This window comes from Mauremys mutica, chromosome 14 (genome assembly GCF_020497125.1).
Source record: "Mauremys mutica isolate MM-2020 ecotype Southern chromosome 14, ASM2049712v1, whole genome shotgun sequence".
Classification (NCBI taxonomy): domain Eukaryota; kingdom Metazoa; phylum Chordata; order Testudines; family Geoemydidae; genus Mauremys; species Mauremys mutica.
Genome location: NC_059085.1, coordinates 46,102,339 through 46,128,647, shown reverse-complemented (window position 1 = coordinate 46,128,647; position 26,309 = coordinate 46,102,339). Strand labels below are relative to the sequence as shown.

Here is a 26,309-nt window from a genome sequence, read left to right as displayed (position 1 = left end):
GGGTCCTGGGCCTTTTGGGGACCCCTGTCCCTGTGGCACACAGGAGACAGCAGGCTTGGCAGTGGCACGGCCGGCTCCCGGGGGCAAGCACATGGGGCTGCTGGTAGGATGGCTCCCACCCCCATTGGCCCAGGCAGGCGGAGCGGGGTGGCTCCCAGGAGCAGGCCGTTGGTATCTGTACCGTTAACCAGGCAGGGCTCCGCTGGCTCCACACCCCTGCGGCTGGCGCTCCGGAGGTGAGAGCCGACAAGGCAGCAGAGGCTACGCACCAGCTCAGGGACACTGTCCATCTCCTGGGGCAGAGCCTCGGGCTCTAGGCAGAGCTTGGTCCTGGACAGAAACCCCACTGTCGCCTTCAGCTCCTGGATGGGGACAAACACCAGGGACATGGCTGGCCCTGCCCAGCACCACAGCCTCAGGCCTGGGCGCACATGCTCTGTGGGGGCAGGGCTGGTCCATATCCAATCACCGAGGGCCCAAGGAGCAGGGCCAGGCCGGGCCGGGTGGCAGGAGGTTGCCAGGAGCCAGGGGAGCTGTGAGTCCTGAGCTGTTCCTGGCTCGCAGGGGCCCTGATCCTGAAGCTCCCCATGGCTCCCCGCAGCCTGCAGCTGCCCCCAGGCCAGACGGAGCATTTTGCCATATTGTGTCCCTCATCCCATGCTCTGTGGGACCAGGAAGAGACGATGTGACCAAGTGGGGCTGTTCTTAATGTTTCCTCTGAATACAGTGTGGGTGCCTCAGTTTCCCCTATACATTTCTTAAGTCTCCAGTGTGCATAAATTGCCGACATTTTGTATCCTAGCAACAAATGGCTGGGGCCCTTCACCCCCTTGCAAGGGGATGCTAAAGGTGAACACAGAGCTCAGGTGACCTCCTGGCCTGGGAAAGAGACAAAGGCCAGAAAGGAGGGGCTGGGGGGGGTTCAGTTTGGAGCTGGCTGGGGATGTGGAGTGAGGGCAGACATGGGTGTCTGGCTCACTGGGCCCCAGAATGGACCCGGCCGAGGGGTCCCGTTCTCTGTACCTACAAGCTCTGGTTCAGACCGTGTTCCTGTCATCTAATGAACCTCTGTGTTACTGGCTGGCTGAGAGTCACGTCTGACTGCGAAGTGGGGATGCAGGACCCTCTGGCTTCCCCAGGACCCCGCCTGGGTGGGCTCGCTGTGGGAAGCACACGGAGGGGCAGAGGAGGCTGAATGCTCCAAGGAGAGACCCAGGAGGTGAAGCCGTGTGAGCTTCTTGCCCTGGAGACAGTCTGCTCCGAGGGAGAGGAGGCTCCCCAGAGTCCTGCCTGGCTTGGTGGGGAGCAGCTCCAGAGCAGCGCCCGGGGACTCCGGGACAGACTCCCACCCTCTCACTGGGCCGGAAAGGAGCCCCTTGCTCTGCACTCACCTGCGTGATGCGCTTGAGGGGGGACGCCTCCCAGGGGGGTGCAGAGGCCCGCGGGAGCCGGATGCCTGTGGGGGGCAGCGGCAGTTCCTGCGGTGGGACCAGCTGGAAGATTTGCCCAACGACCAGGTTTATAGGGAGCAGGATGAGCGCGGTCTGCACGCTGGTAACAAGCTCCTGCCAGGTGAGCAGGACGCGCCCTGCTGCAGGGAGAGACGGCCGTTAGCCCAGCATGGGGCACGCGGGACTGCGTAGCGCAGGGAGAAACCGAGGCACCCGCCAGGGCGTTGGCAGCTGTTCTGGGGGGCCACAGGAGCGTGGCCCTGAGTGGACCCCCCCACACCCTCACCTTCCAGTCCAACCCTTTGGAGCAGAGCACAGGGGGGCGGTGTCCATGCTGCCCTGAGGCACCCGGCACCCACAGGGCACGCCGGACAGCTGAGTCTTAGAGTGCCCTGGCCTGGAGCAGGCAGGTGCCCTGAGCCTCCAGGCAGGAAAGGGGTTCGCACAACCTGTGTGGGATTGGAGATGCAGGAGTGGGAGCCCTGGCGGGGGGATCCCCGGCTCACCTGGCTGCAGGGCTGCCTGGTTGCCAGCCTCCGGTGGGTCTCTCCAGAACATGATGTTGATGACCATGGTGCAGAGCAGGAGTGTCAGGCAGCAGGCCAGGCGCTGGAGCCGTGTGAAGGGGTCCCAGGGGCAGTGGGTCAGCACCGACAGCCACAGGTGGTCGTGTGTCACCTTCTCCACAAGCGCCGAGCAGAAAAGATGCCTGAGAGAAGGGGGGTGCCAGGCAGTCAGAGGCCACCTGCCCCGCCCAGCACGGCCCAGCGCGGGCCTGCTTAGGCGGTGGCTGCCCCCAGCGGTGGGTGGGCGCGGAGCGCGCAGTGAGCTGGGCTCTGGGGTGCTTACCTGGAGGAGAGTAGCTCGCTCCTGGAGGCTGCTGGGAAGATCTGATCGAGCTGGCAGTCACCCAGGTCCGCAGCCAGCCAGGCGCTGCAGAGGAAATGCCACTTCCTCCTGGCTGTCACGTCGCTGACCACCACCTGCCTCACGTACCTGGGGAGCGGGCAGTGGCTCACCTGCTGCCTGTTCATGCAGCCCCAGCCCCAGGGGGACACACTCCAGGGGTTTCCCCTCCCCTGACAACAGGAGCTGGTGCCCCCTCCCTCACCCCCTGGTATCCACTGCCCTTCCCCAAGGCAGCACCTTTCCCTTGAGGGGAACCCTCCTCCCTGCGCCCTGGCACCCTCTGTCCTTCCCCCAAGGAGCACCCTCCCTGCCCCCGGGCAGCACCCTTCCCCTTGCATGTCCACAGGGGCGCTGGGCCCTGGCTCACTCCATGGGCATTACCAGGAAGGGCTGGGGCCAGAATTGTCATGCCAGAGCCTGATGTTGTGCAGCTCCCCCAGGGAGCTCCAGGTGGTTACGAGGAAGACGTCCAGCCCACCACGTTCAAACACAGGCTTGTGGGGGTCCCGCAGGCAGTGCGGCTCGCTCCGTCCCTCTGTCCCGTACAGTGTGAGCACGACCTGCAGCCACAAGGGAGAGGACCTGGCCATGCAGGGCGCTGCACAGAGCTCCCTGCCCGGCGCTCCTCCCTCCCCGCCCTGTCGGGTCCTGTGCCTCCTGCGCTGCCCAGCGCCCCTCCCTCCCCACCCTGCCGGGTCCTGCGCCTCCTGCGCTGCCCAGTGCCCCTCCCTCCCCACCCTGCCGGGTCCTGCGCCTCCTGCCCTGCCCAGTGCCCCTCCCTCCCCCCCCTGCCGGGTCCTGCGCCTCCTGCCCTGCCCAGTGCCCCTCCCTCCCCACCCTGCCGGGTCCTGCGCCTCCTGCGCTGCCCAGTGCCCCTCCCTCCCCACCCTGCCGGGTCCTGCGCCTCCTGCCCTGCCCAGTGCCCCTCCCTCCCCCCCCTGCCGGGTCCTGTGCCTCCTGCCCTGCCCAGTGCCCCTCCCTCCCCCCCCTGCCGGGTCCTGTGCCTCCTGCGCTGCCCAGTGCTCCTCCCTCTCACCCTGCCGGGTCCTGTGCCTCCTGCGCTGCCCAGTGCTCCTCCCTCCCACCCTGCCGGGTCCTGTGCCTCCTGCCCTGCCCAGCACTCCTCCCTCTCCACCCTGCCGGGTCCTGTGCCTCCTGCCCTGCCCAGCACTCCTCCCTCTCCACCCTGCCGGGTCCTGTGCCTCCTGCCCTGCCCAGCACTCCTCCCTCTCCACCCTGCCGGGTCCTGTGCCTCCTGCCCTGCCCAGGTCCCCTCCCTCCCACCCTGCCGGGTCCTGTGCCTCCTGCCCTGCCCAGTGCCCCTCCCTCCCCACCCTGCCGGGTCCTGTGCCTCCTGCCCTGCCCAGTGCCCCTCCCTCCCCACCCTGCCGGGTCCTGTGCCTCCTGCGCTGCCCAGTGCCCCTCCCTCCCCACCCTGCCGGGTCCTGTGCCTCCTGCGCTGCCCAGTGCCCCTCCCTCCCCACCCTGCCGGGTCCTGTGCCTCCTGCGCTGCCCAGTGCTCCTCCCTCCCACCCTGCCGGGTCCTGTGCCTCCTGCCCTGCCCAGCGCTCCTCCCTCTCACCCTGCCGGGTCCTGTGCCTCCTGCCCTGCCCAGTGCCCCTCCCTCCCCACCCTGCCGGGTCCTGAGCCTCCTGCCCTGCCCAGTGCCCCTCCCTCCCCACCCTGCCGGGTCCTGTGCCTCCTGCCCTGCCCAGCGCTCCTCCCTCCCGACCCTGCCGGGTCCTGCGCCTCCTGCGCTGCCCAGTGCCCCTCCCTCCCCACCCTGCCGGGTCCTGCACCTCCTGCCCTGCCCAGTGCCCCTCCCTCCCCACCCTGCCGGGTCCTGTGCCTCCTGCCCTGCCCAGTGCTCCTCCCTCCCACCCTGCCGGGTCCTGTGCCTCCTGCCCTGCCCAGCACTCCTCCCTCTCCACCCTGCCGGGTCCTGTGCCTCCTGCCCTGCCCAGTGCTCCTCCCTCTCACCCTGCCGGGTCCTGTGCCTCCTGCCCTGCCCAGTGCCCCTCCCTCCCCACCCTGCCGGGTCCTGTGCCTCCTGCCCTGCCCAGTGCCCCTCCCTCCCCACCCTGCCGGGTCCTGTGCCTCCTGCCCTGCCCGGCACTCCTCCCTCCCGACCCTGCCGGGTCCTGTGCCTCCTGCGCTGCCCGGTGCCCCTCCCTCCCCACCCTGCCGGGTCCTGCGCCTCCTGCGCTGCCCAGTGCCCCTCCCTCCCCACCCTGCCTGGTCCTGCGCCTCCTGCCCTGCCCAGTGCCCCTCCCTCCCCACCCTGCCGGGTCCTGTGCCTCCTGCGCTGCCCAGTGCCCCTCCCTCCCCACCCTGCCGGGTCCTGTGCCTCCTGCCCTGCCCAGTGCCCCTCCCTCCCCACCCTGCCGGGTCCTGCGCCTCCTGCCCTGCCCAGCGCCCCTCCCTCCCCACCCTGCCGGGTCCTGCGCCTCCTGCGCTGCCCAGTGCCCCTCCCTCCCCACCCTGCCGGGTCCTGCGCCTCCTGCCCTGCCCAGTGCCCCTCCCTCCCCACCCTGCCGGGTCCTGCGCCTCCTGCCCTGCCCAGCGCCCCTCGCTCCCCACCCGGCCGGGTCCTGTGCCTCCTGCCCTGCCCAGTGCCCCTCCGTCCCCCCCCTGCCGGGTCCTGCGCCCCCTGCCCTGCCCAGTGCCCCTCCCTCCCTACCCAGCCGGGTCCTGTGCCTCCTGCCCTGCCCAGTGCCCCTCCCCCCCCCCCCTGCCGGGTCCTGCGCCTCCTGCGCTGCCCAGTGCCCCTCCCTCCCCACCCTGCCTGGTCCTGCGCCTCCTGCCCTGCCCAGTGCCCCTCCCTCCCCACCCTGCCGGGTCCTGTGCCTCCTGCGCTGCCCAGTGCCCCTCCCTCCCCACCCTGCTGGGTCCTGTGCCTCCTGCCCTGCCCAGTGCCCCTCCCTCCCCACCCTGCCGGGTCCTGCGCCTCCTGCCCTGCCCAGCGCCCCTCCCTCCCCACCCTGCCGGGTCCTGCGCCTCCTGCGCTGCCCAGTGCCCCTCCCTCCCCACCCTGCCGGGTCCTGCGCCTCCTGCCCTGCCCAGTGCCCCTCCCTCCCCACCCTGCCGGGTCCTGCGCCTCCTGCCCTGCCCAGCGCCCCTCCCTCCCCACCCGGCCGGGTCCTGTGCCTCCTGCCCTGCCCAGTGCCCCTCCCTCCCCCCACTGCCGGGTCCTGCACCCCCCTGCCCTGCCCAGTGCCCATCCCTCCCTACCCTGCCGGGTCCTGTGCCTCCTGCCCTGCCCAGTGCCCCTCCCTCCCCACCCTGCCGGGTCCTGCGCCTCCTGCCCTGCCCGGTGCACATCCCTCCCCACCCTGCCGGGTCCTGCGCCTCCTGCCCTGCCCAGTGCCCCTCCCTCCCCACCCTGCCGGGTCCTGCGCCTCCTGCCCTGCCCAGTGCCCCTCCCTCCCCACCCTGCCGGGTCCTGCGCCTCCTGCCCTGCCCAGTGCCCCTCCCTCCCCACCCTGCCGGGTCCTGTGCCTCCTGCGCTGCCCAGTGCCCCTCCCTCCACACCCTGCCGGGTCCTGTGCCTCCTGCCCTGCCCAGTGCCCCTCCCTCCCCACCCTGCCGGGTCCTGCGCCTCCTGCCCTGCCCGGTGCCCCTCCCTCCCCACCCTGCCGGGTCCTGTGCCTCCTGCCCTGCCCAGTGCCCCTCCCTCCCCACCCTGCCGGGTCCTGTGCCCCCTGCCCTGCCCAGTGCCCCTCCCTCCCCACCCGGCCGGGTCCTGTGCCTCCTGCCCTGCCCAGTGCCCCTCCCTCCCCACCCTGCCAGGTCCTGTGCCTCCTGCCCTGCCCAGTGCTCCTCCCTCCCGCCCCCGCTGGGTCCTGCACCTCCCTGCCCTGCCCAGTGCCCCTCCCTCCCCACCCTGCCGTTTCCTGAGCCTCCTGCGCTGCCCGGTGCCCCTCCCTCCCCACCCTGCCGGGTCCTGTGCCTCCTGCCCTGCCCAGTGCTCCTCCCTCCCCACCCTGCCGGGTCCTGCGCCTCCCTGCCCTGCCCAGTGCCCCTCCCTCCCCACCCTGCCGGGTCCTGTGCCTCCTGCCCTGCCCAGCGCCCCTCCCTCCCCACCCTGCCGGGTCCTGTGCCTCCCTGTGTCAGCTGCACAGAGCTCCCCATCTGCCTACACCACACCATGCACTGCACAGATCCAGCACCACCCCATGCGGCATGTCTCCTGTGCCTCCCTGCACTGCGCAGGTCCTGTGCTGCACAGGTGTGAGGTTATGAGTGTAATATCATCTCTCATTGAAAGGTGACAGGGCCAGTAAGAGTTAATTACCTCCCAGACTGACCTGACCCATGGCTGAAATTTAGAGACAGGTTAGGAAGATCTGTGAATGAACAGAGCTGTGAAATGCAGCCTGCATTGTTAGAGGTAGAAGGGGAGGTGTTTGCTCAGGGCTTGTGATGTCAGCAAACAAGTCTTGTCTATTGCTAGAGCTTTGAGTCAAAGATCAAAAAAGGAATATTAACATTTAGGAAGACACTTGAGTGCAATAGTGTTATTGTCTGTGTGTCTCTCTGAAGGTTGTGGTAACCTGTATCTGAACGGTTTAATGGATAACTTATCCTGTGCTAATTGCCAGGATGTTTGGAAGGAGAGTTAAGCCTATTGTTTTCTCAGGCCGAAAGGCTGCTGGAAATGTATAAAAACCCTGGGAGACATGATCCTGCTTCATCTCAGATCTGCTTTGCGTTTCAAGAGGGGGAAACCTTAAGCCACAAGGATTGAGATCCCCAGGCACTGACTGGAGTCACCGACTGGAGTCACCCTGAATATGGACCTTGGACTATTACCTATGGACTATTTCTAAAAGGACTTTTGGCAACTACAAGCTCATCTCTGCTATGTACCTGAACCTCAAGAATTGAATTCAAGTCTGTCTGCATATTGATCTTTTAACCAACATTCTATCTCTTTATTTTTTTTTTTAATAAATTTTAGTTTAGTTAACAAGAATTGACTATAGTGTGTAGTTTGGGTAAGATCTAAGTTATCATTTGACCTGGGTCTGGGACTTGGTCCTCTGGGATCAGGAGAACCTTCTCTTTTATATGATGAGATAAGATTTTCAGTAACCATCATCATATCTGACAGGTGTGTCTGGACGGAGGCCTGAGCCTGGGCACTTTAAGGGAACTGCGGTGTTTGGACTTCTGAGTAACCGGTGAGGTAATACAGAAGCTGTTTTGTGCTGGCTTGGTAAACCTAGGTATTGGAATATCCACCAGCTTTTGGGGTTGGTCTGCCCCGTTCTGTTTGCAGTTCACCCTGATTGAGTGACCTCAGCTGGCTCCCACGGGCACCACCGTCACAACGGGTCCTGCACCACCCCATGCTGCATGGGTCCTGTGCCTCCCTGCACCGGCTCACAGAGCTTCACACACTGTTGCTGCCTGCAGCTCATGCTACCTCCCCCGCTGCACAGAACTGTCCCTGGCCCAGGTACATGGAGTTCACCCCCTGGCTGCCTGGAAGGTGTTGGGCTACATCTGACATGGGCGCCAGGAGGTGGATGTGCTGATGATACCTTGTAGAAACCCCGTGTATCCGTTCTGCCGGTCCCGTGGACACCAGCACCCCAGAGCGCAGCCTGCTGGGAGGGGCAGTGAGCATACCCACAGGGGTCACGCGCAGCCGCTTGCCTACCTTCGCTGTGGTGGCTGCTCCCCTGCGGTATCCAGTGAAGACCTGGACCACATACCGGACGTGAGCCCTGGGGTCGCTGTCTGCCAGGACTGTGACCTTCACCTGCAGCCACAGGAGAAAGCATGGCTGGGAACACCGTGAGCGCCCACCCCTGAGCAGGGCAGCGAGGCAGGCCTGGCCCCAGTACCCCCATGAGCAGCATGGGGCAGCAGCCTCTGGCTCAGGCGGTAAGGCCTTTGCCAGGCCCTGGCATGACCCGCAAGGGGGACCTGTTCCGGCGTGAGCCCGGCTGGCCATGCTGGAGCTGCCTGTGGGTACTTGGGCGGGGATGCTGGGGCCATGCTTACCCGGCCCCAGCCAGCTGTGTTTTCAGCATCCCGGGGCCCCTAGCTGCGTGTTGTGGCACACAATGCCTGTGGAGCTGGAGCAAGCACCCCGCAGGCAGGGGGTACCAGCACCGGCTGAGTTCTGGGGTCCGAAACACACCTGTGGCCTCCAGAGGCTCCCCAGTTTGGGGTTCCACTCCTCGGCTGTGCTGACCCTCCTCCACACCTGTGTAGCCATGGCTCCCTTTGGCCCAGTCGCCTTACCTTTCTCCCATCCACCCGGTCTCTCCTCCACGCCCACACGCCAACAACACCATGGAGCACCAGCAGGCTGCCCAGCAAGGCCACCCCAATCGGGTTGCTGGCCACCGTGCTTAGGAGCTTGCCTGTGTCCTGAATGTTCACCGTCCGGGGCACAACGAAGAAGGAGCTGCCAAAGATGCTGAGGTGGTTGCACAGGCACTGGATGCTGCTGACTGTGCTCTGAGGTCCCACCTGCAAAACAGGCCCCTTGAACAGTGAGCAAGGCCAGCTAGCCAGACCGACCCCGGTGCACGGCGCTGCGCTGGCGGGGCAGGAGGCTGAGCCGGAGCCCCAAGGAGTCCAGGGCTGGGCCACGGCTCCAGCCCTGCGTCGCTGCAGAGAACAGCACCTCCTGCAGGACCCGGGAGAGAGGCGTCCCTGCACCCCGCTGGGTGAGCGAACTGCTTGCATGCCCTAGCCCCAGGCCTAGCCGGAGGAGGACGTCATCCTGTGCTGCTGGCCCAGGTGGTGAAGCTCAGCATGGCCTCCTGTTCTCTAGGCATCGCTCTGCGGTGCAGGCTTGGGAAGGCTTTGGCTGCACCAACCCTGGGGCTGCTGGAGCTGTGCCAGCTCCTCTCCAAAGGCTGCCAGTGCCGTGCTGTGCCTCTGGGGGCCAGCGCCCCGCCCTGCCGGCCCTCAGCTGATGGGACAGCCCCCTGTCTGCCAGACTTTGCTCTTTCACTCGTGTGACCCCATTTGGTGGTGCCAGTGGGTTTGGCACCGTCCGTCTCTCACTTTCCTACACAAGCGCCAGCGCTCAGAACTTGTGCGCCCGGCGTGTGCTCACGGAGACAGGGCTGGTGGAAAACCTGCCTGCACAATAGCATTTCCCAGGTGGCCCCACTCCCCGGCCTCGGCCCCGCTCCCCGGCCCCGCTCCCCAGGCCCGACTCCCGGCCCCGCTCCCCGGCCCCGCTCCCCAGGCCCGACTCCCGGCCCCGCTCCCCGGCCCCGCTCCCCAGCCCTGCTCCCCAGGCCCGACTCCCGGCCCCGCTCCCCAGCCCCGGCTCCGCTGCCCAGCCTCGGCCCCGCTCCCCAGGCCCGACTCCCGGCCCCGCTCCCCAGGCCCGACTCCGCTGCCCAGGCCCGGCTCCGCTCCCCAGCCTCGGCTCCCTGCCCCGCTCCCCAGGCCCGGCCCCGCTCCCCAGGCCCGGCTCCGCTCCCCAGGCCCGACTCCCGGCCCCGTTCCCCAGGCCCGACTCCCGGCCCCGCTCCCCAGGCCCAGCCCCGCTCCCCAGGCCCAGCTCCGCTCCCCAGCCTCGGCTCCCTGCCCCGCTCCCCAGCCCTGGCTCTCGGCCCCACTCCCCAGCCCTGGCTCCCTGCCCCACTCCCCAGCCTCGGCTCCTGGCCCCAGTCCCCAGCCCCGGCTCCCGGCCCCGCTCCCCAGCCCCAGCTCCCTGCCCCGCTCCCCAGCCCCGGCCCCACTCCCCGGCCTCGGCCCCGCTCCCCGGCCCCGCTCCCCAGGCCCGACTCCCGGCCCCGCTCCCCGGCCCCGCTCCCCAGCCTCGGCTCCCTGCCCCGACTCCCGGCCCCGCTGCCCAGCCTCGGCCCCGACCCCCGGCCCCGACTCCCGGCCCCGCTCCCCAGCCCCGACTTCTGGCCCCGCTCCCTGGCCCCGACTCCGCTCCCCAGCCTCAGCTCCCTGCCCCGCTCCCCAGGCCCGACTCCTGGCCCCGCTCCCCAGCCCCGGCCCCGCTCCCCAGGCCCGGCTCCGCTCCCCAGCCTCGGCTCCCTGCCCCACTCCCCAGGCCCGGCCCCGCTCCCCAGGCCCGGCTCCGCTCCCCGGCCCCGACTCCCGGCCCCGCTCCCCAGGCCCGACTCCCAGCCCCGCTCCCCAGCCTCGGCTCCCTGCCCCGACTCCCGGCCCCGCTGCCCAGCCACGGCCCCGCTCCCCGGCCCCGCTCCCCAGCCTCGGCCCCGCTCCCCGGCCCCGCTCCCCGGCCCCGACTCCCGGCCCCGCTCCCCAGTCTTGACTCCCGGCCCCGCTCCCCCGCCCCGACTACCGGCCCCGACTCCCGGCCCCGCTCCCCAGCCCCGACTTCCGGCCCCGACTCCCGGCCCCGCTCCCCAGGCCCGACTCCCGGCCCCGCTCCCCAGCCCCGGCTCCGCTGCCCAGCCTCGGCCCCGCTCCCCAGGCCCGACTCCCGGTCCCGCTCCCCAGGCCCGACTCCGCTGCCCAGCCTCGGCCCCGCTCCCCAGGCCCGGCCCTGCTCCCCAGGCCCGGCTCCGCTCCCCGGCCCCGCTCCCCAGGCCCAACTCCCGGCCCCGCTCCCCAGCCTCGGCTCCCTGCCCCGACTCCCGGCCCCGCTGCCCAGCCTCGGCCCCGCTCCCCGGCCCCGCTCCCCAGCCCCGGCTCCCTGCCTCGACTCCTGGCTCCGCTCCCCAGCCCCGGCTCCGCTCCCCAGGCCCGGCCCCGCTCCCCGGCTCCGCTCCCCGGCCCCGACTCCCGGCCCCGCTCCCCAGGCCCGACTCCCAGCCCCGCTCCCCAGCCTCGGCTCCCTGCCCCGACTCCCGGCCCCGCTGGCCAGCCTCGGCCCCGCTCCCCGGCCCCGCTCCCCCGCCCCGGCCCCCCGCCACGACTCCCGGCCCCGCTCCCCAGGCCCGACTCCCAGCCCCGCTCCCCAGCCTCGGCTCCCTGCCCCGACTCCCGGCCCCGCTGCCCAGCCCCGGCCCCGACCCCCGGCCCCGCTCCCCGGCCCCGACTCCCGGCCCCGCTCCCCAGCCCCGACTTCCGGCCCCGCTCCCTGGCCCCGACTCCGCTGCCCAGCCTCGGCCCTGACCCCCGGCCCCGCTCCCCGGCCCCGACTCCCGGCCCCGCTCCCCAGCCTCGACTCCCGGCCCCGCTCCCCGGCCCCGCTCCCCAGCCCCGCTCCCCAGCCTCGACTCCCGGCCCCGCTCCCCAGCCTCGACTCCCGGCCCCGCTCCCCAGCCTTGACTCCCGGCCCCGCTCCCCAGGCCCGACTTCCGGCCCCGACTCCCGGCCCCGCTCCCCAGGCCCGACTTCCGGCCCCGACTCCCGGCCCCGCTCCCCAGGCCCGACTCCCGGCCCCGCTCCCCAGCCCTGGCTCCGCTGCCCAGCCTCGGCCCCGCTCCCCAGGCCCGACTCCCGGTCCCGCTCCCCAGGCCCGACTCCGCTGCCCAGCCTCGGCCCCGCTCCCCAGGCCCGGCCCTGCTCCCCAGGCCCGGCTCCGCTCCCCAGCCTCAGCTCCCTGCCCCGCTCCCCAGGCCCGACTCCTGGCCCCGCTCCCCAGCCCCGGCCCCGCTCCCCAGGCCCGGCTCCGCTCCCCAGCCTCGGCTCCCTGCCCCACTCCCCAGGCCCGGCCCCGCTCCCCAGGCCCGGCTCCGCTCCCCGGCCCCGACTCCCGGCCCCGCTCCCCAGGCCCGACTCCCAGCCCCGCTCCCCAGCCTCGGCTCCCTGCCCCGACTCCCGGCCCCGCTGCCCAGCCTCGGCCCCGCTCCCCGGCCCCGCTCCCCAGCCCCGGCTCCCTGCCTCGACTCCCTGCCCCGCTCCCCAGGCCCGACTCCCAGCCCCGCTCCCCAGCCTCGGCTCCCTGCCCCGCTCCCCAGCCCCGCTCCCTGGCCCCGACTCCGCTGCCCAGCCTCGGCCCCGACTCCTGGCCCCGCTCCCCAGCCTCGACTCCCGGCCCCGCTCCCCAGCCTCGACTCCCGGCCCCGCTCCCCAGGCCCGACTTCCGGCCCCGACTCCCGGCCCCGCTCCCCAGCCCCGACTTCCGGCCCCGACTCCCGGCCCCGCTCCCCAGCCCCGACTTCCGGCCCCGACTCCCGGCCCCGCTCCCCAGGCCCAACTCCCGGCCCCGCTCCCCAGCCCCGGCTCCGCTGCCCAGCCTCGGCCCCGCTCCCCAGGCCCGACTCCCGGCCCCGCTCCCCAGCCCCGGCCCCGCTCCCCAGGCCCGGCTCCGCTCCCCAGCCTCGGCTCCCTGCCCCGCTCCCCAGGCCCGGCCCCGCTCCCCAGGCCCGGCTCCGCTCCCCAGGCCCGACTCCCGGCCCCGTTCCCCAGGCCCGACTCCCGGCCCCGCTCCCCAGGCCCAGCCCCGCTCCCCAGGCCCAGCTCCGCTCCCCAGCCTCGGCTCCCTGCCCCGCTCCCCAGCCCTGGCTCCCTGCCCCACTCCCCAGCCCTGGCTCCCTGCCCCACTCCCCAGCCTCGGCTCCTGGCCCCAGTCCCCAGCCCCGGCTCCCGGCCCCGCTCCCCAGCCCCGGCCCCGCTCCCCAGGCCCGGCTCCGCTCCCCAGCCTCGGCTCCCTGCCCCGCTCCCCAGGCCCGGCCCCGCTCCCCAGGCCCGGCCCCGCTCCCCAGGCCCGGCTCCACTCCCCAGCCTCGGCTCCCTGCCCCGCTCCCCAGCCCTGGCTCTCGGCCCCGCTCCCCAGCCCTGGCTCACTGCCCCACTCCCCAGCCTCGGCTCCTGGCCCCAGTCCCCAGCCCCGGCTCCCGGCCCCGCTCCCCAGCCCCGGCCCCGCTCCCCAGGCCCGGCTCCGCTCCCCAGCCCTGGCTCCCTGCCCCACTCCCCAGCCTCGGCTCCTGGCCCCAGTCCCCAGCCCCGGCTCCCGGCCCCGCTCCCCAGTCCCAGCTCCCTGCCCCGCTCCCCAGCCCCGGCCCCACTCCCCAGCCTCGGCTCCTGGCCCCAGTCCCCAGCCCCGGCTCCCTGCCCCGCTCCCCAGCCTCGGCCCCGCTCCCCAGCCTCGGCTCCTGGCCCCAGTTCCCAGCCCCGGCTCCCTGCCCCGCTCCCCAGCCTCGGCCCCGCTCCCCAGCCCCGGCTCCCTGCCCCGCTTCCCAGCCCCAGCTCCCTGCCCCGCTCCCCAGCCCCGCCCCCGCTCCCCGGCCCCAGCTCCCTGCTCCGCTCCCCGGCCTCGGCTCCCTGCCCCGCTCCCCAGGCCTGTCCCCACTCCCCAGCCCCAGCTCCCGGCCCCGCTCCCCAGCCCCAGCTCCCGGACCCACTCCCCAGCCCTGGCTCCACCCCTCAACCCTGCCCCCCAGCCCTGCACTGAGGCGACTGGCCACCCGGTTCCTCACCTGGCAGCCGTCCTGTCTCCAGGCCTTCCTGTGGTGGTCCCAGAAGTGGCACTGCGTGGCGATGGTGGTGATCGTGTATGTCACATGGCTTGGCAGCTCTTGCTCCGGGCTCTGCCTTACCCTGGCCGTTACGTGGTAGGGGCCTGGGCCGAGCTGCAGCATCGCTGGGGGCAGCACCCAAGTGTAGTTGTCACCTTGGGACAAAGCATCAGTCGCCCAGCTGGGTGGTAAAGAGCCCAGCAGGAGGAGGGGCCCATGGCATTTCCGGGGTGGAGGGGAGGGAGCGGCAGAGGCCAGGGCCGGGCAGAGGGCAGGAGCAGCGGGGGCCCACACCAGGGCCAGGCGGGGGGCAGTGGCAGGGGCCCGCACCAGGGAGGCGGGGGGCAGTGGCAGGGGGCCCGCAGCAGGGAGGCAGGGGGCAGTGGCAGGGGCCCGCACCAGGGTGGATGGGGTGGGCAGTGGCAGGGGGCCCGAACCAGGGAGGCGGGGGGCAGTGGCAGGGGGCCCGTACCAGGCCCAGGCGGGGGGCAGTGGCAGGGGGCCCGCAGCAGGGAGGCGGGGGGCAGTGGCAGGGGGCCCGCAGCAGGGAGGCGGGGGGCAGTGGCAGGGGGCCCGTACCAGGGCCAGGCGGGGGGCAGTGGCAGGGGGCCCGTACCAGGGCCAGGCGGGGGGCAGTGGCAGGGGGCCCGCAGCAGGGAGGCGGGGGGCAGTGGCAGGGGGCCCGCAGCAGGGAGGCGGGGGGCAGTGGCAGGGGCCCGCACCAGGGAGGCGGGGGGCAGTGGCAGGGGCCCGCACCAGGGTGGATGGGGGGGCAGTGGCAGGGGGCCCGTACCAGGGCCAGGCGGGGGGCAGTGGCAGGGGGCCCGCAGCAGGGAGGCGGGGGGCAGTGGCAGGGGGCCCGCAGCAGGGAGGCGGGGGGCAGTGGCAGGGGGCCCGTACCAGGGCCAGGCGGAGGGTGGGAGCAGTGGAGGCCTGCACCAGAGAGGCGGGGGTGTGACGTTATTGATATAAACTGGGACCATATAGAACATGGTTGCAACCAAGGTCCTGTAGTGGCACCAAATCTTATGTAAAGGGGGTCATATAAGGGGTCTAAGACCAGGTTATGGGTTGCTGGTTATGATTATGCTGTCTGGGTGCATGTGTCATTTTGTAGTTGAAGTTATGAGTATTGGCTCTGTACTGTCTGTATTTCAAATCTGTGCTGTGCTTCTGGGAGACACCCCAGACAAGTTGGTGTTAGCTCTGCCTAGCCTGCGTGATGGCCAATTAATGACCATCAGCTACACAATTGACCCACTGAGAGGAGGCAGATATGCCTTGTAACTCAGCAAAGTGCAGGGACTTGCCCATGTGACTCCAGACTCCATTTTGCTGTGATTTTTCACAGTAAGAACAAAGAAGTGTTCTTACACCTGGAAGAGCCTATATAAGGCTGATGCCTCATCTCCATGTTGTCTTCAATCCTGCTTCTTACCTCTGGAGGGACTTTGCTACAAACTGAAGCTCTACACAAGGGACTGATGACTCATCCCAGCTGGGGATGTTCCAGAGACTTGATTTGAACCTGCAGTTTATTCCATCACTGCTACAAGCCTGAACTAAGAACTTTGCCATTACTGTATGTAAGTGATTCCATTTAACCAATTCTAGCTCTCATCTCTACCTTTTTCCTTTTATGAATAAACCTTTAGATTTTAGATTCTAAAGGATTGGCAACAGCGTGATTTGCGGGTAAGATCTGATGTGTATATTGACCTGGGGCTGGGGCTTGGTCCTTTGGGATCGAGAGAACCTTTTTCTTTTATTGGGGTGTTGGTTTTCATAACCATTCATCCCCAGGACGAGTGGCACTGGTGGTGATACTGGGAGACTGGAGTGTCTAAGGGAATTGCTTGTGTGACTTGTGGTTAGCCAGTGGGGTGAAACCAAAGTCCTCTTTGTCTGGCTGGTTTGGTTTGCCTTAGAGGTGGAAAAACCCCAGCCTAGGGCTATGACTGCCCTGTTTGAGCAATTGGTCCTGAATTGGCACTCTCAGTTGGGTCCCGCCAGAACTGTACCATCACAGGGGGGCAGGGGGTTCGACTAGATGACCTCCTGAAGTCCCTTCCAACCCTGAGATTCTATGATTCTATGAGTGGCAGGGGCTCGCGCCAGGGCCAGGCGGAGGGCAGAGGGCGGGCACAGTGGGGGCCCGTGCCAGGGCCTGGCGGAGGGCAGAGGGCGGGAGAAGTGGGGGCCTGCACCAGGGAGGCAGGGGGCAGTGGCAGGGGCTTGCGCCAGGGACTGGCAGAGGGCGGGAGCAGCGGGGCCCATGCCAGGGCCGGGCAGGGGGCAGTGGCAGGGGCTCGCGCCAGGGCCGGGCGGAGGGCAGAGGGCGGGAGCAGCGGGGGCCTGCACCAGGGAGGCGGGGGGCAGTGGCAGGGGGCTCGCGCCAGGGCCATGCGGAGGGCAGTGGCAGGGGCTCGCGCCAGGGACTGGCAGAGGGCGGGAGCAGCGGGGGCCTGCACCAGGGAGGCGGGGAGCAGTGGCAGGGGCTCGCGCCAGGGACGGGCGGAGGGCACCTGCACCAGGGAGGCGGGGGGCAGTGGCTGGGGCTCGCGCCAGGGCCAGGCGGAGGGCAGTGGCAGGGGCTCGCGCCAGGGACTGGCAGAGGGCGGGAGCAGCGGGGGCCTGCACCAGGGAGGCGGGGAGCAGTGGCAGGGGCTCGCGCCAGGGACGGGCGGAGGGCAGGAGCAGGGGGCCTGCACCAGGGAGGCGAGGGGCAGTGGCAGGGGGCTCGCAGCAGGGCCGGGCGGAGGGCAGGAGCAGGGGGCCTGCACCAGGGAGGCGAGGGGCAGTGGCAGGGGGCTCGCAGCAGGGCCGGGCGGAGGGCGGGAGCAGGGGGCCTGCACCAGGGAGGCGGGGGGCAGTGGCAGGGGGCTCGCAGCAGGGCCGGGCGGAGGGCGGGAGCAGGGGGCCTGCACCAGGGAGGCGGGGGGCAGTGGCAGGGGGCTCGCGCCAGGGCCAGGCGGAGGGCAGTGGCAGGGGCTCGCGCCAGGGACTGGCAGAGGGCGGGAGCAGCGGGGGCCTGCACCAGGGAGGCGGGGAGCAGTGGCAGGGGCTCGCGCCAGGGACGGGCGGAGGGCAGGAGCAGGGGGCCTGCACCAGGGAAGCGAGGGGCAGTGGCAGGGGGCTCGCAGCAGGGCCGGGCGGAGGGCAGGAGCAGGGGGCCTGCACCAGGGAGGCGAGGGGCAGTGGCAGGGGGCTCGCAGCAGGGCCGGGCGGAGGGCGGGAGCAGGGGGCCTGCACCAGGGAGGCGAGGGGCAGTGGCAGGGGGCTCGCAGCAGGGCCGGGCGGAGGGCGGGAGCAGGGGGCCTGCACCAGGGAGGCGAGGGGCAGTGGCAGGGGGCTCGCAGCAGGGCCGGGCGGAGGGCGGGAGCAGCAGGGGCACAACTGTGGGGGGCTGAGCCATTGGGGGTCTTACCAGCGTGCTGCCCATGGCCGGTGGGCAGGGTGGTGTTGAGGAGAGAGTGGGTGCTGTTGGGCGGGTGCTGGTAGCCCAGGTAGAGCTCGATTGGCAGGGGAATGTCGGGTAGCACACGGAGGATCAGGGCGTCTTCCATGGACGTGACGTTCACCTCGATCACAAACTCCTCTGTGCTGATGTTGAGGCCAGTGGAGGATGTCTCTGTGCTCTCGTCTCTCCACAGCCGGATCTGCCAGGGAGCGCAGAGGCCTCAGGGTTCTCTGCGGTGGGCGCTTCCCGGGCTCGCTCTCACGGCCCCAGGCCGGGGGGATGCAGACTCTGCATGTCTCTGAGCTGGGCCCCCGGCTCGCAGCCGGTGTACTCCACACACGGCCAGGTGGTGCTGGGCCTGGGCGACTGCAGCCCATGGGCAGGGCAGGGCAATGGCCAAATGAGCTGGAGGCTGAAGGCACAGGCTGGCTTGGAGTGTGGCGGCCGTACCCTGGGGCCATTTGGCAATGCAAGGCGGTGCCAGTGGGTTTGGCACTGTCCATCTCGCACATTCCTACACAAGTGCCAGCGCTCTGAACTCACGCGACCATAGCGTGGCCAGGTGTCCGGTTTTCAACCGGAAAGTCCAGTTGAAAAGGGGACCTGACAGTGTCTGGTCAGATCTACTGACTGGACACCCAAAGTCCGGTCACTGTGGGTGGGGAGATGGGGTGGTGCTGGGTCATCACCCACGCCAGCCTCTACTCAGCTGGGGCCGCCTCCTCCCTGCTTTGGGTGGCTGCAGCTCCCAGTCCTGGCTCCCCAGGCGAGGGGGGAGGGGAAGCAGTGAGCAACAGGGGGAGGGGCAAAGAGGGGGGGATGGGGACTTGGGGGGAAGAGGTGAGGCAGTGGTGGGGTCTCAGGGGGAAGAGGGGGGGGAGATTCCAGCACTCCTGCTGGAGCATTGACCGGTTTTTAAATATTACCAAGTTGGCAACCCTACGTGCCTGGCGTGTGCTCACGGAGACGGGGCTGTTGGAAAACCTGCCTGCACAATAGCATTTCCCAGGTGGCTCTTCTCCCCGGCTCCCGGCCCCACTCCCCAGCCCCGATCCATGGCCCCCACTTTCAGCCCCGCTCCCCGGCTCCCGGCCCCGCTCCCCGGCTCCCGGCCCCACTCCCCAGCCCCGATCCATGGCCCCCACTTTCAGCCCCGCTCCCCGGCTCCCAGCCCCACTCTCCAGACCTGGCTCTTGGCCCCGGCCCCAGCTTTCGGCCCCACTCCATGGCCCCGGTTCCCGGCCCTGCTTCCCAGCCTCAGCTCCTAGCCCTGCACAGGTGACTAGCTGCCCAGCTGAAACACACCTCGATGTCCTCGGATAAGTCCTGCACCTGGATAGATTCCTTGTTGGCGGTGAGGAAGATGTTCCCAACGCTCCTGATCTCCTTCCCGTCCAGGTGCTTGAAGGGGTTGACTGCCAGGACTGTTACCTAGAGCACCAAGAGCCTGAGCTGCTGGCCCCATTGCCGCAGGACTTATAGCCCTGGGATGGCCCTTCCTCTGGGTTTGAGGGCAAATGTGAGCAGTGGGCCACACCAGGGGCCACACCGGGACTCCAGCCCAGATCAGCAGGTCAGGAGGCTGGGGACCTGCCCAAGGAGTGCGCTCCAAGCAGATCTGTAGCCACACATTCCCTCTGGGGCACCCGGCAGTGGCCACTGTTGGAAGACAGGATACTGGGCTAGATGGCCCATTGGTCTGACCCAGGGTGGCCACTCCTATGTTCTGTTCACACAGACACACTGGGCAGGGCACCAGGCTATGCAGGACGCCTGCAGAGGACTCTGGGACCCAGCAGCTGAAGTGTGTGTGTGGGGGGGGTGTTAGGGAGGAAATGGGCTGTGACATTGGCAGGCCAGCTGCCAGCTCTCGCCAGGCTCCCAGGGTCTCAGTTGAACTCTGGCAAGTTCCCAGCCGGGAGCAGCCTGGCTCCCCGGGCAGTACAGGGATCAGAATGGGTTTAGTGTTTAGACTCGGGCTGTCGATTAATCACAGTTAACTCACACGATTAACTCAAAAAAATTAATCACAGTTTTATTCACACTGTTAAACAATAGAATACCAATTGAAATGTATTAAATATTTTTTTATGTTCTTCTACTTTTTCAAATATATTGATATCAGTTGCAGCACAGAATACAAAGTGTACAGTGCTCACTTTATATTATTATTTTTATTACAAATATTTGTATTGTAAAAATGATAAACAAAAGAAATAGTATTATTCAATTCACCTCATACAAGTACTGTAGTGCGATCTCTTTATCATGAAGGTGCAACTTACAAATGTAGATCTTTTTTGTTACATAACTGCACTCAAAAACAAAACAATGTAAAACTTCAGCACCTGCAAGTCCACTCAGTCCTACTTCTTGTTCAGCCAAGCACTAAGACAAACAAGTTTGTTTACATTTACAGGCAGGGGTGGCGCTAGGCATTTTGCCGCCCCAAGCACGGCAGGCAGGCTGCCTTCGGCGGCTTGCCTGCGGAGGGTCTGCTGGTCCCGCGGCTTTGGCAGACTTCCTGCAGGCACGCCTGCGGGAGGTCCTCTGAAGCCGCGGGACCAGCGGATCCTCCGCAGGCAAGCCGCCGAAGGCAGCCTGCCTGCCACCCTCGCGGCGCCGGCAGAGCGCCCCCAGTGGCTTGCCGCCCCAAGCACGCGCTTGGCGTGCTGGGGCCTGGAGCCACCCCTGTTTACAGGAGATACTGCTGCCCACTTCTTATTTACAATGTCACCTGAAAGTGAGAACAGGCAGTCACATGACACTTTTGTAGCTGGCATTGCAAGGTATTTGTGTGCCAGATATGCTAAACATTCATATGCCCATTCATGCTTCAGCCACCATTCCAGAGGACATGCTTCCATGCTGATGACGCTCGTTAAAAAAATAATGCATTAATTAAATTTTTGACTGAACTCCTTGGGGGAAAATTGTATGTCTCCAGCTCTATTTTACCCGCATTCTGCCATATATGTCATGTTATAGCATTCTCAGTTGATGACTCAGCACATGTTCATTTTAAGAACACTTTCACTGCAGATTTGATAAAACACAAAGAAGGTACCAATGTGAGATTTCTAAAGATAGCTACAGCACTCGACCCAAGGTTTAAGAATCAGAAGTGCCTTCCAAAATCTGAGAGGGACGAGGTGTGGTGCATGCTTTCAGGAGTCTTAAAAGAGCAACACTTCAGTGCAGAAATTACAGAACCTGAACCACAAAAAAAAAAAAAAATCAACCTTCTGCTGGTGGCATCTGACTCAGATGATGAAAATGAACATGCGTCGGTCCGCTCTGCTCTGGATTGTTATCAAGCAAAACCTGTCATCAGCATGGACACATGACTCTTAGAATGGTGGTTGAAGGGACATATGAATTTTTAGCGCATCTGGCATGGAAATATCTTGTGACGCCAGCTACAAAAGTGCCATGAAAACGCCTGTTCTCACTTTCAGGTGACATTGTGAACAAGAAGCAGGCAGCATTATCTCCTGCAAATGTAACCAAACGTGTTTGTCTGAGCGATCGGCTGAACAAGAAGTAGGACTGAGTGGTCTTGTAGGCTCTAAAGATTTACATTGTTTTATTTTCAAATGCAGGTTTTTTTTGGTTTGTAAATTCAACGTTCATGATACAGAGATCGCACTACAGTACTTGCATTAGGTGAACTGAAAAATACTATTTCTTTTGTTTTTTTACAATGCAAATATCTGTAATCAAAAATACATATAAAGTGAGCACTGTACACTTTGTATTCTGTGTTATAATTGAAATCAATATATTTGAAAATGTAGAAAACATCCATAAAGATTTAAATAAATGGTATTCTCTTATTAACAGTCCGATTAATCGCAATTAATTTTTTTAATCGCTTGACAGCCCAAGTTTAGCCTTTACTGAATGCTTGTGAGCAGCTGCCTGCATCAGGGCTCCTCTCCACGTACAGCGCTGCACTAGCACTCAGTGAAGTGACCTACGCTGACGGGCCAGCTTCTCCACCTCCCCAAGAGGCGCTGGGTGGGAGAAGCCCTCCCACCCACATCCTGCTGGCTGCGTGTGATGTTATGAGTGTGATATAATATCTCACTGAAAGGTGACAGGGCCAGAAAGAGTAAATTTACTCGCAGACTGACCTGACCCATGGCGGAACTTTAGAAACTGGTTAGGAAGATCTGTAAATGAACAGAGCTTTGAAATGCAAGTCTGCATTGTTAGAGGTAGAAGGGGAGGTGTTTGTTCAGGTCTTGTAACGTAAGCAAACACGTCTTGTCTATTGCTATAGCTCTGATTCAAAGACCAAAAAGGAATATTAACATTTAGGAAGACACTTGAGTGCAATAGTATTGTTGTCTCTTTGTAGGTTGTGGTAACTGAACTGTTTAATGGATAAATTACCCTGTGCTAATTGCCAGGATGTTTGGGAGGAGAATTAAGCCTGTTGTTTTCTCAGGCCAAAAGGCTGCTGGAAATGTGTAAGAACCCTGGGACACGGTCCTGCTTCATCTCAGATCTGCTTTGGGTTTCAAGAGGGGGAAACCTTAAGCCATAAGGATTGAGATCCCCAGTCACTGACTGAAGTCACCCTGAATATCAACATCAGACTATAACCTCTGAACTATTTCTAAAAGGACTTTTGGCAACTACAAACTCATCTCTACTATGTATCTGAACCTCAAAAATTGAATTCAAGTCTGTCTGTATATTGATCTTTTAACCAACTCTCTCTCTTTTCTTTTTTAATAAATTTTAGCTTAGTTAAGAAGAATTGGCTATAGTGTGTATTTTGGGTAAGATGTAAGTTATAATTGGACTGGGGCATGTGGCTGATCCTTTGGGGTTGGAAGAACCTTTTCTTTTATATGATGAGATAAGATTTTCAGTAACCATCATCATATATGACAGGTGTGTCTGGACAGAGGCCTGAGGCTGGGCACTTTAAGGGAACTGCGGTGTTTGGACTTCTGAGTAACCAGTGAGGTACTATAGAAGCTGTTCTGTGCTGGTTGGTAAATCTAAGTATTGGAATAACCACCAGCTTCTGGGGTTTGTCTGCCCCGTTTTGTTTGCAGTTCACCCTGATTGAGTGATCTCAGCTGGCTTCCACGGACAGCACCGTCACACTGCACCTGGGGTTAGGTCGGTGTAATGATGCCCGTCATTTACATTAATTAATACATTACATAATACATTAATTGGATTTGCTTAACATCGTTTCACTTAAAGTCGCATTTTTCAGGAACATAACTACAACGTTAAGTGAGGAGTTACTGTACTGTGTCCAGTTTTGGGCCCCACACTACAAGAAGGATGTGCAAAAATTGGAAAGAGTCCAGCCCTAACCCTAACCCTAACTTATAAGGAGAGGTTGAGGGAACTGGGATTGTTTAGTCTACAGAAGAGAAGAATGAGGGGGGATTTGATAGCTGCTTTCAACTACTTGAAAGGGGGTTCCAAAGAGGATGGATCTAGACTGTTCTCAGTGGTAGCAGATGACAGAACAAGGAGCAATGGTCTCAAGTTGCAGTGGGGGAGGTTTAGGTTGGGTATTAGGAAAAACTTTTTCACTAGGAGGGTGGTGAAGCACTGGAACAGGTTACCCAGGGAGGTGGTGGAATCTCTTTCCTTAGAGGTTTTTAAGGTCAGGCTTGACAAAGCCCTGGCTGTGATGATTTAATTGGGGATTGGTCCTGCTTTGAGCAGGGGGTTGGACTAGATGACCTCCTGAGGTCCCTTCCAACCCTGATAGTCTATGATTCTATGATTCTATGTCGCTCAAGGGTGTGGATTTTCCACACCCCTGAGCAGGGGCGGCTCTAGAAAATAGGCTGCCCCAAGCAGCGCGGTGCGCTGCGCCGCCCTTCCTCGGTCCCGCGGCGGGTCCCCTCTTCCCGCGGCTCCGGTTGAGCTCCCGCGGCAGGTCCACCGGAGCCCCGGGACGAGCGGACCTCCCGCGGGCACGGCTGCGGACGGTTCGCGGGTCCGGCGGCTCCGCTTGAGCTGCCGCAGTCATGCCTGCGGGAGGTCCAGCCGAGCCGCGGGACGAGCGCCCCCTCCGCAGTCATGCCTGCGGCAGGTCCGCTCGTCCGCGGCTCCGGTGGACCTCCCGCAGGCATGACTGCGGCAGGTCCACCGGCCCAGCCTGCCGCCCCCTAGATTTGGCCGCCCTAGGCAACAGCTTGGTTTGCTGGTGCCTAGAGCCGCCCCTGCCCCTGAGTGTCGTAGCTAAGTCTGTAGTGTAAAGCAGGGCTAAATCTCACTTATACCAGCTGTATCCCATGTTGTAAGGGACTATTTGAGCAGTTGTATTGTGAGCCTCTGTGACTGTGTAAACAGAGACATTACTTAGGGTGAAGGGCTGATCTGCAACAGAAAGTGTTATGCCCTGCCCAGAAAGAATAGTCCATGGATACCAGATGGACTGTTGAGGGATTGGTACGGTCAACAAGAGGACAAAAGACTTTTGTTGCTATTCTACCTCCTCCCTGTGAAGATGAGTCATGGAAGGGACTCCTCATGTCAGCTGAGCTTTGCAGCCAAAAGCATGTGGGAAGAAGAGACTGAAACCGGTAACAAGATCTAATGATCTCTCTGCTGCCTGGACTCTGGGAGCAGGGGTGGCTCCAGGCCCCAGCACGCCAAGCGCGTGCTTGGGGCGGCAAGCCACGGGGGGTGCTCTGCGGGCGCTGCCTTTGGCGGCAGGCAGGCTGCCTTTGGCGGCTTGCCTGAAGAGGGTCCGCTGGTCCCGCGGCTTCGGAGGACCTCCCGCAGGCACGCCGCCGAAGGCAGCCTGCCTGCCATGCTTGGGGCAGCAAAATACCTAGAGCCGCCCCTGTCTGGGAGAAAGGTTTCTAAGCATATGCAAGAGATTCCCCAGGGCTTAGGCTGGCTTAGCCCTAAGGACATATGGATCTTGCTGATTTTAGAATCTTCAATTGCCTTTTGAAACTGAAGATTGTAACTTGTGTGCATCTCTGCTGACCCTGCTTTAACCTCGTAAATAACCCTCTCGTTTCCTTTGCCTGTTTAATAAAGCTTCATACAGCTTATGACAGGATGGGCTACAGGCTCTGTCTTTGGTGTGAGATCTGAGGCGCAACTGCCCTGGGGTAAGTGACTGGTCCTTTGGGACTGGCAGTAGCTTGAATCTTGCTGTGATTCTTGGTGGACGGGACCAGCCGTCACAAAGGAGTGCCCAGGGGACTGTCTGTGACCCCACGGTAAGGCTGTGCTGGTGCCTGAGGAAATCACCCTTGGTACTTGGCTGGTGAAAGCTAAGCACAGACCTCACGGCCAGTTTGTGCCCTGGTTCCTAGCAGGCTGCCCAGGGAACCCAGCACAATGAGCTGACGGAGGCTCTAGCCCTGGGCAGCTCCTTGCTGGGGAGGGGAGAGCAGCGCTGCAGTCTCTTTGGGACTGCCCTGTGTTGCTTTGGGCTGTAAGGGTCCAGAGGAGCCCAGGCAGTGCTTTCTGCAGCTAGCTGCCCTCTCTGTGCCCAGCAGGGCCTGCCTAGCGCCCAGGGCTGGGCCCGACGAGGGGAGCTGCAGCCGTCAGCGCTGCCTGCTCACTTACCCGGACCTGCACACGGGGGTGTTTGCTCAGCAGCACTGCCCAGGCAGAGGCTGACGGGAAGGCCAGCGTCAGAGGCACTGGCTGAGCCAGGTGGTACGAGCTCCGGGGCAAAGTGGAGGCGTTGCGGCTAGGGAAAGGGAGGGACAGGGTTAATACACTGCAGCTGCCCTTGCCCCCTAGGCGCAGAGATGTTCGGCCGTTACCTGCTCAGCATCATGCTGGCCACAGGAGAGGTCACTGTTACAGACGACTCCACAGCGCAGCTGCCCTCCCAGAGCACCGTCTGTATCCCTGTGAGCGCAGCCATGGTGTTCTCCAGAGCCTCCGTCAGCTGCAGCAGACAGGGCGTGTCACCACTTCTGCTGCTCCCCCAGGGCAGACGTGCCCCCATGGCTGTTCCCCGCAGAGCACGGCTTCCAGCACCGTGAGGGCAGCCCGGCAGCAAGCCCTGGGGCTAGGGCTGACTGCAGGGAGGCCAGGGCAGAGGCAATCCTGCCGCGGGGACAGGCCTGAGAAATGCAGAGGCCCAGAATGGAGCCGGAGGGGGACTGAGCTCCGTAGGCTCCGGCTCATGCAATGGAGGTGAGGGCTGCCTCAATTAGGGTTGCCAGGTGTCCAGTTTTTTCCCAGAAAGACCAGTTGAAAGGGGACCTGTGCAGTGTCCGGTCAGTAGTGCTGACTGGACAGCAAATGTCCAGTTACCATAGTGACCACAATTGGCCTCTGCCACCAGGAGGGCTGGAAGAGCAGCTGCTGCTGAAGGAGGAGGGATCCTGACCGTTTCCGGGGCCCCAGTTCTCTCCGGCCCCTCGCTCCAGAGACAGACACGCCTGCCCCACTGCGCCCCAGTTGGGCAGGCAGGTAGGCAGGCTCCGCATCAGCTCCTCCCAGCCCGGCTCTGCAGGTGGCCAGTGAGTCCCGGGGAGGGGAGAGTAAGCGACAGGGGGCCTGTAGTGTTCAGTTTTGAAAAAAATAGAAAGTTGGCAACCCTGCACCCAACGCAGGAGCCAGGCTGAGTTCGGGGTCGCTGGGCCCCACAGAACCCAAAGCAGTGGCACATCCGGCCCCTGCTCTGACCCTCCTCCCCTTCCCCAGACCCTTGAGGTGTCTTTCTGCCCAGGCCAGGTGTGCCCTCCGCGCCTTCCCGGAGACCCTGCCTCCAGGCCCAGGCCGGCCCGAGTCCCACCTGGTTCCGGGCCCAGTGCGACGTGGGCGTGCTGCTGTCCATGGCCGTCAGGAGGTGGCTGAAGGACTGGAAGAGCGAGATGGCGGCGGGTGTGCTGGCGGCGGAGCCACTGCTGTTGCTGGGGAGCGGTGCCTGCAGGAGCTGAGTGCTCAGGAATAGGAGCGACTCACTGGCCTCTCTCTGGGGATATCAAGCCCTGGAGAGGTCAGTGGGCTGCCAGGCGAGGCAGAGAGGAGCTCACGGTGTGACCTGCCTGGCCTGGGCATTCCCGACGCCTCTCCCCACGGGCAGCTCTGAGCGCCCGGCCCGAGCAGCAGAGTGGTGGGGACAGAGCTCAGCCCGGCCAGTGTGGGGCCATCGCCCTGCTCAGC

General features: G+C 64.9%; 1 protein-coding gene across 2 annotated transcripts in view; it reads right to left on the bottom strand.

Annotated features, from left to right (window-relative positions):
* Positions 1 to 26,001, bottom strand: part of PKD1L3 (polycystin 1 like 3, transient receptor potential channel interacting) — a 45,418-nt gene extending 19,417 nt beyond the window's left edge. Inside the window, exons 1-13 of one of the 2 annotated variants that reach the window (XM_044986930.1) lie at positions 25,939 to 26,001; positions 24,956 to 25,083; positions 24,753 to 24,879; positions 18,486 to 18,611; positions 17,148 to 17,379; positions 13,682 to 13,875; positions 8,616 to 8,846; positions 8,026 to 8,127; positions 2,742 to 2,920; positions 2,301 to 2,447; positions 1,958 to 2,160; positions 1,392 to 1,591; positions 182 to 362 (exon numbers count right to left, since the gene is read on the bottom strand). In XM_044986930.1, the coding sequence (XP_044842865.1) occupies positions 182 to 362; positions 1,392 to 1,591; positions 1,958 to 2,160; positions 2,301 to 2,447; positions 2,742 to 2,920; positions 8,026 to 8,127; positions 8,616 to 8,846; positions 13,682 to 13,875; positions 17,148 to 17,379; positions 18,486 to 18,611; positions 24,753 to 24,879; positions 24,956 to 25,083; positions 25,939 to 25,980 (2,092 nt within the window). In that variant the 5' untranslated portion in view covers positions 25,981 to 26,001. The remainder of the gene's footprint in view (positions 1 to 181; positions 363 to 1,391; positions 1,592 to 1,957; positions 2,161 to 2,300; positions 2,448 to 2,741; positions 2,921 to 8,025; positions 8,128 to 8,615; positions 8,847 to 13,681; positions 13,876 to 17,147; positions 17,380 to 18,485; positions 18,612 to 24,752; positions 24,880 to 24,955; positions 25,084 to 25,938) is intronic. The other variant, XM_044986931.1, reaches the window with a different exon arrangement.
* Between the last annotated feature and the right edge of the window lie 308 nt (positions 26,002 to 26,309).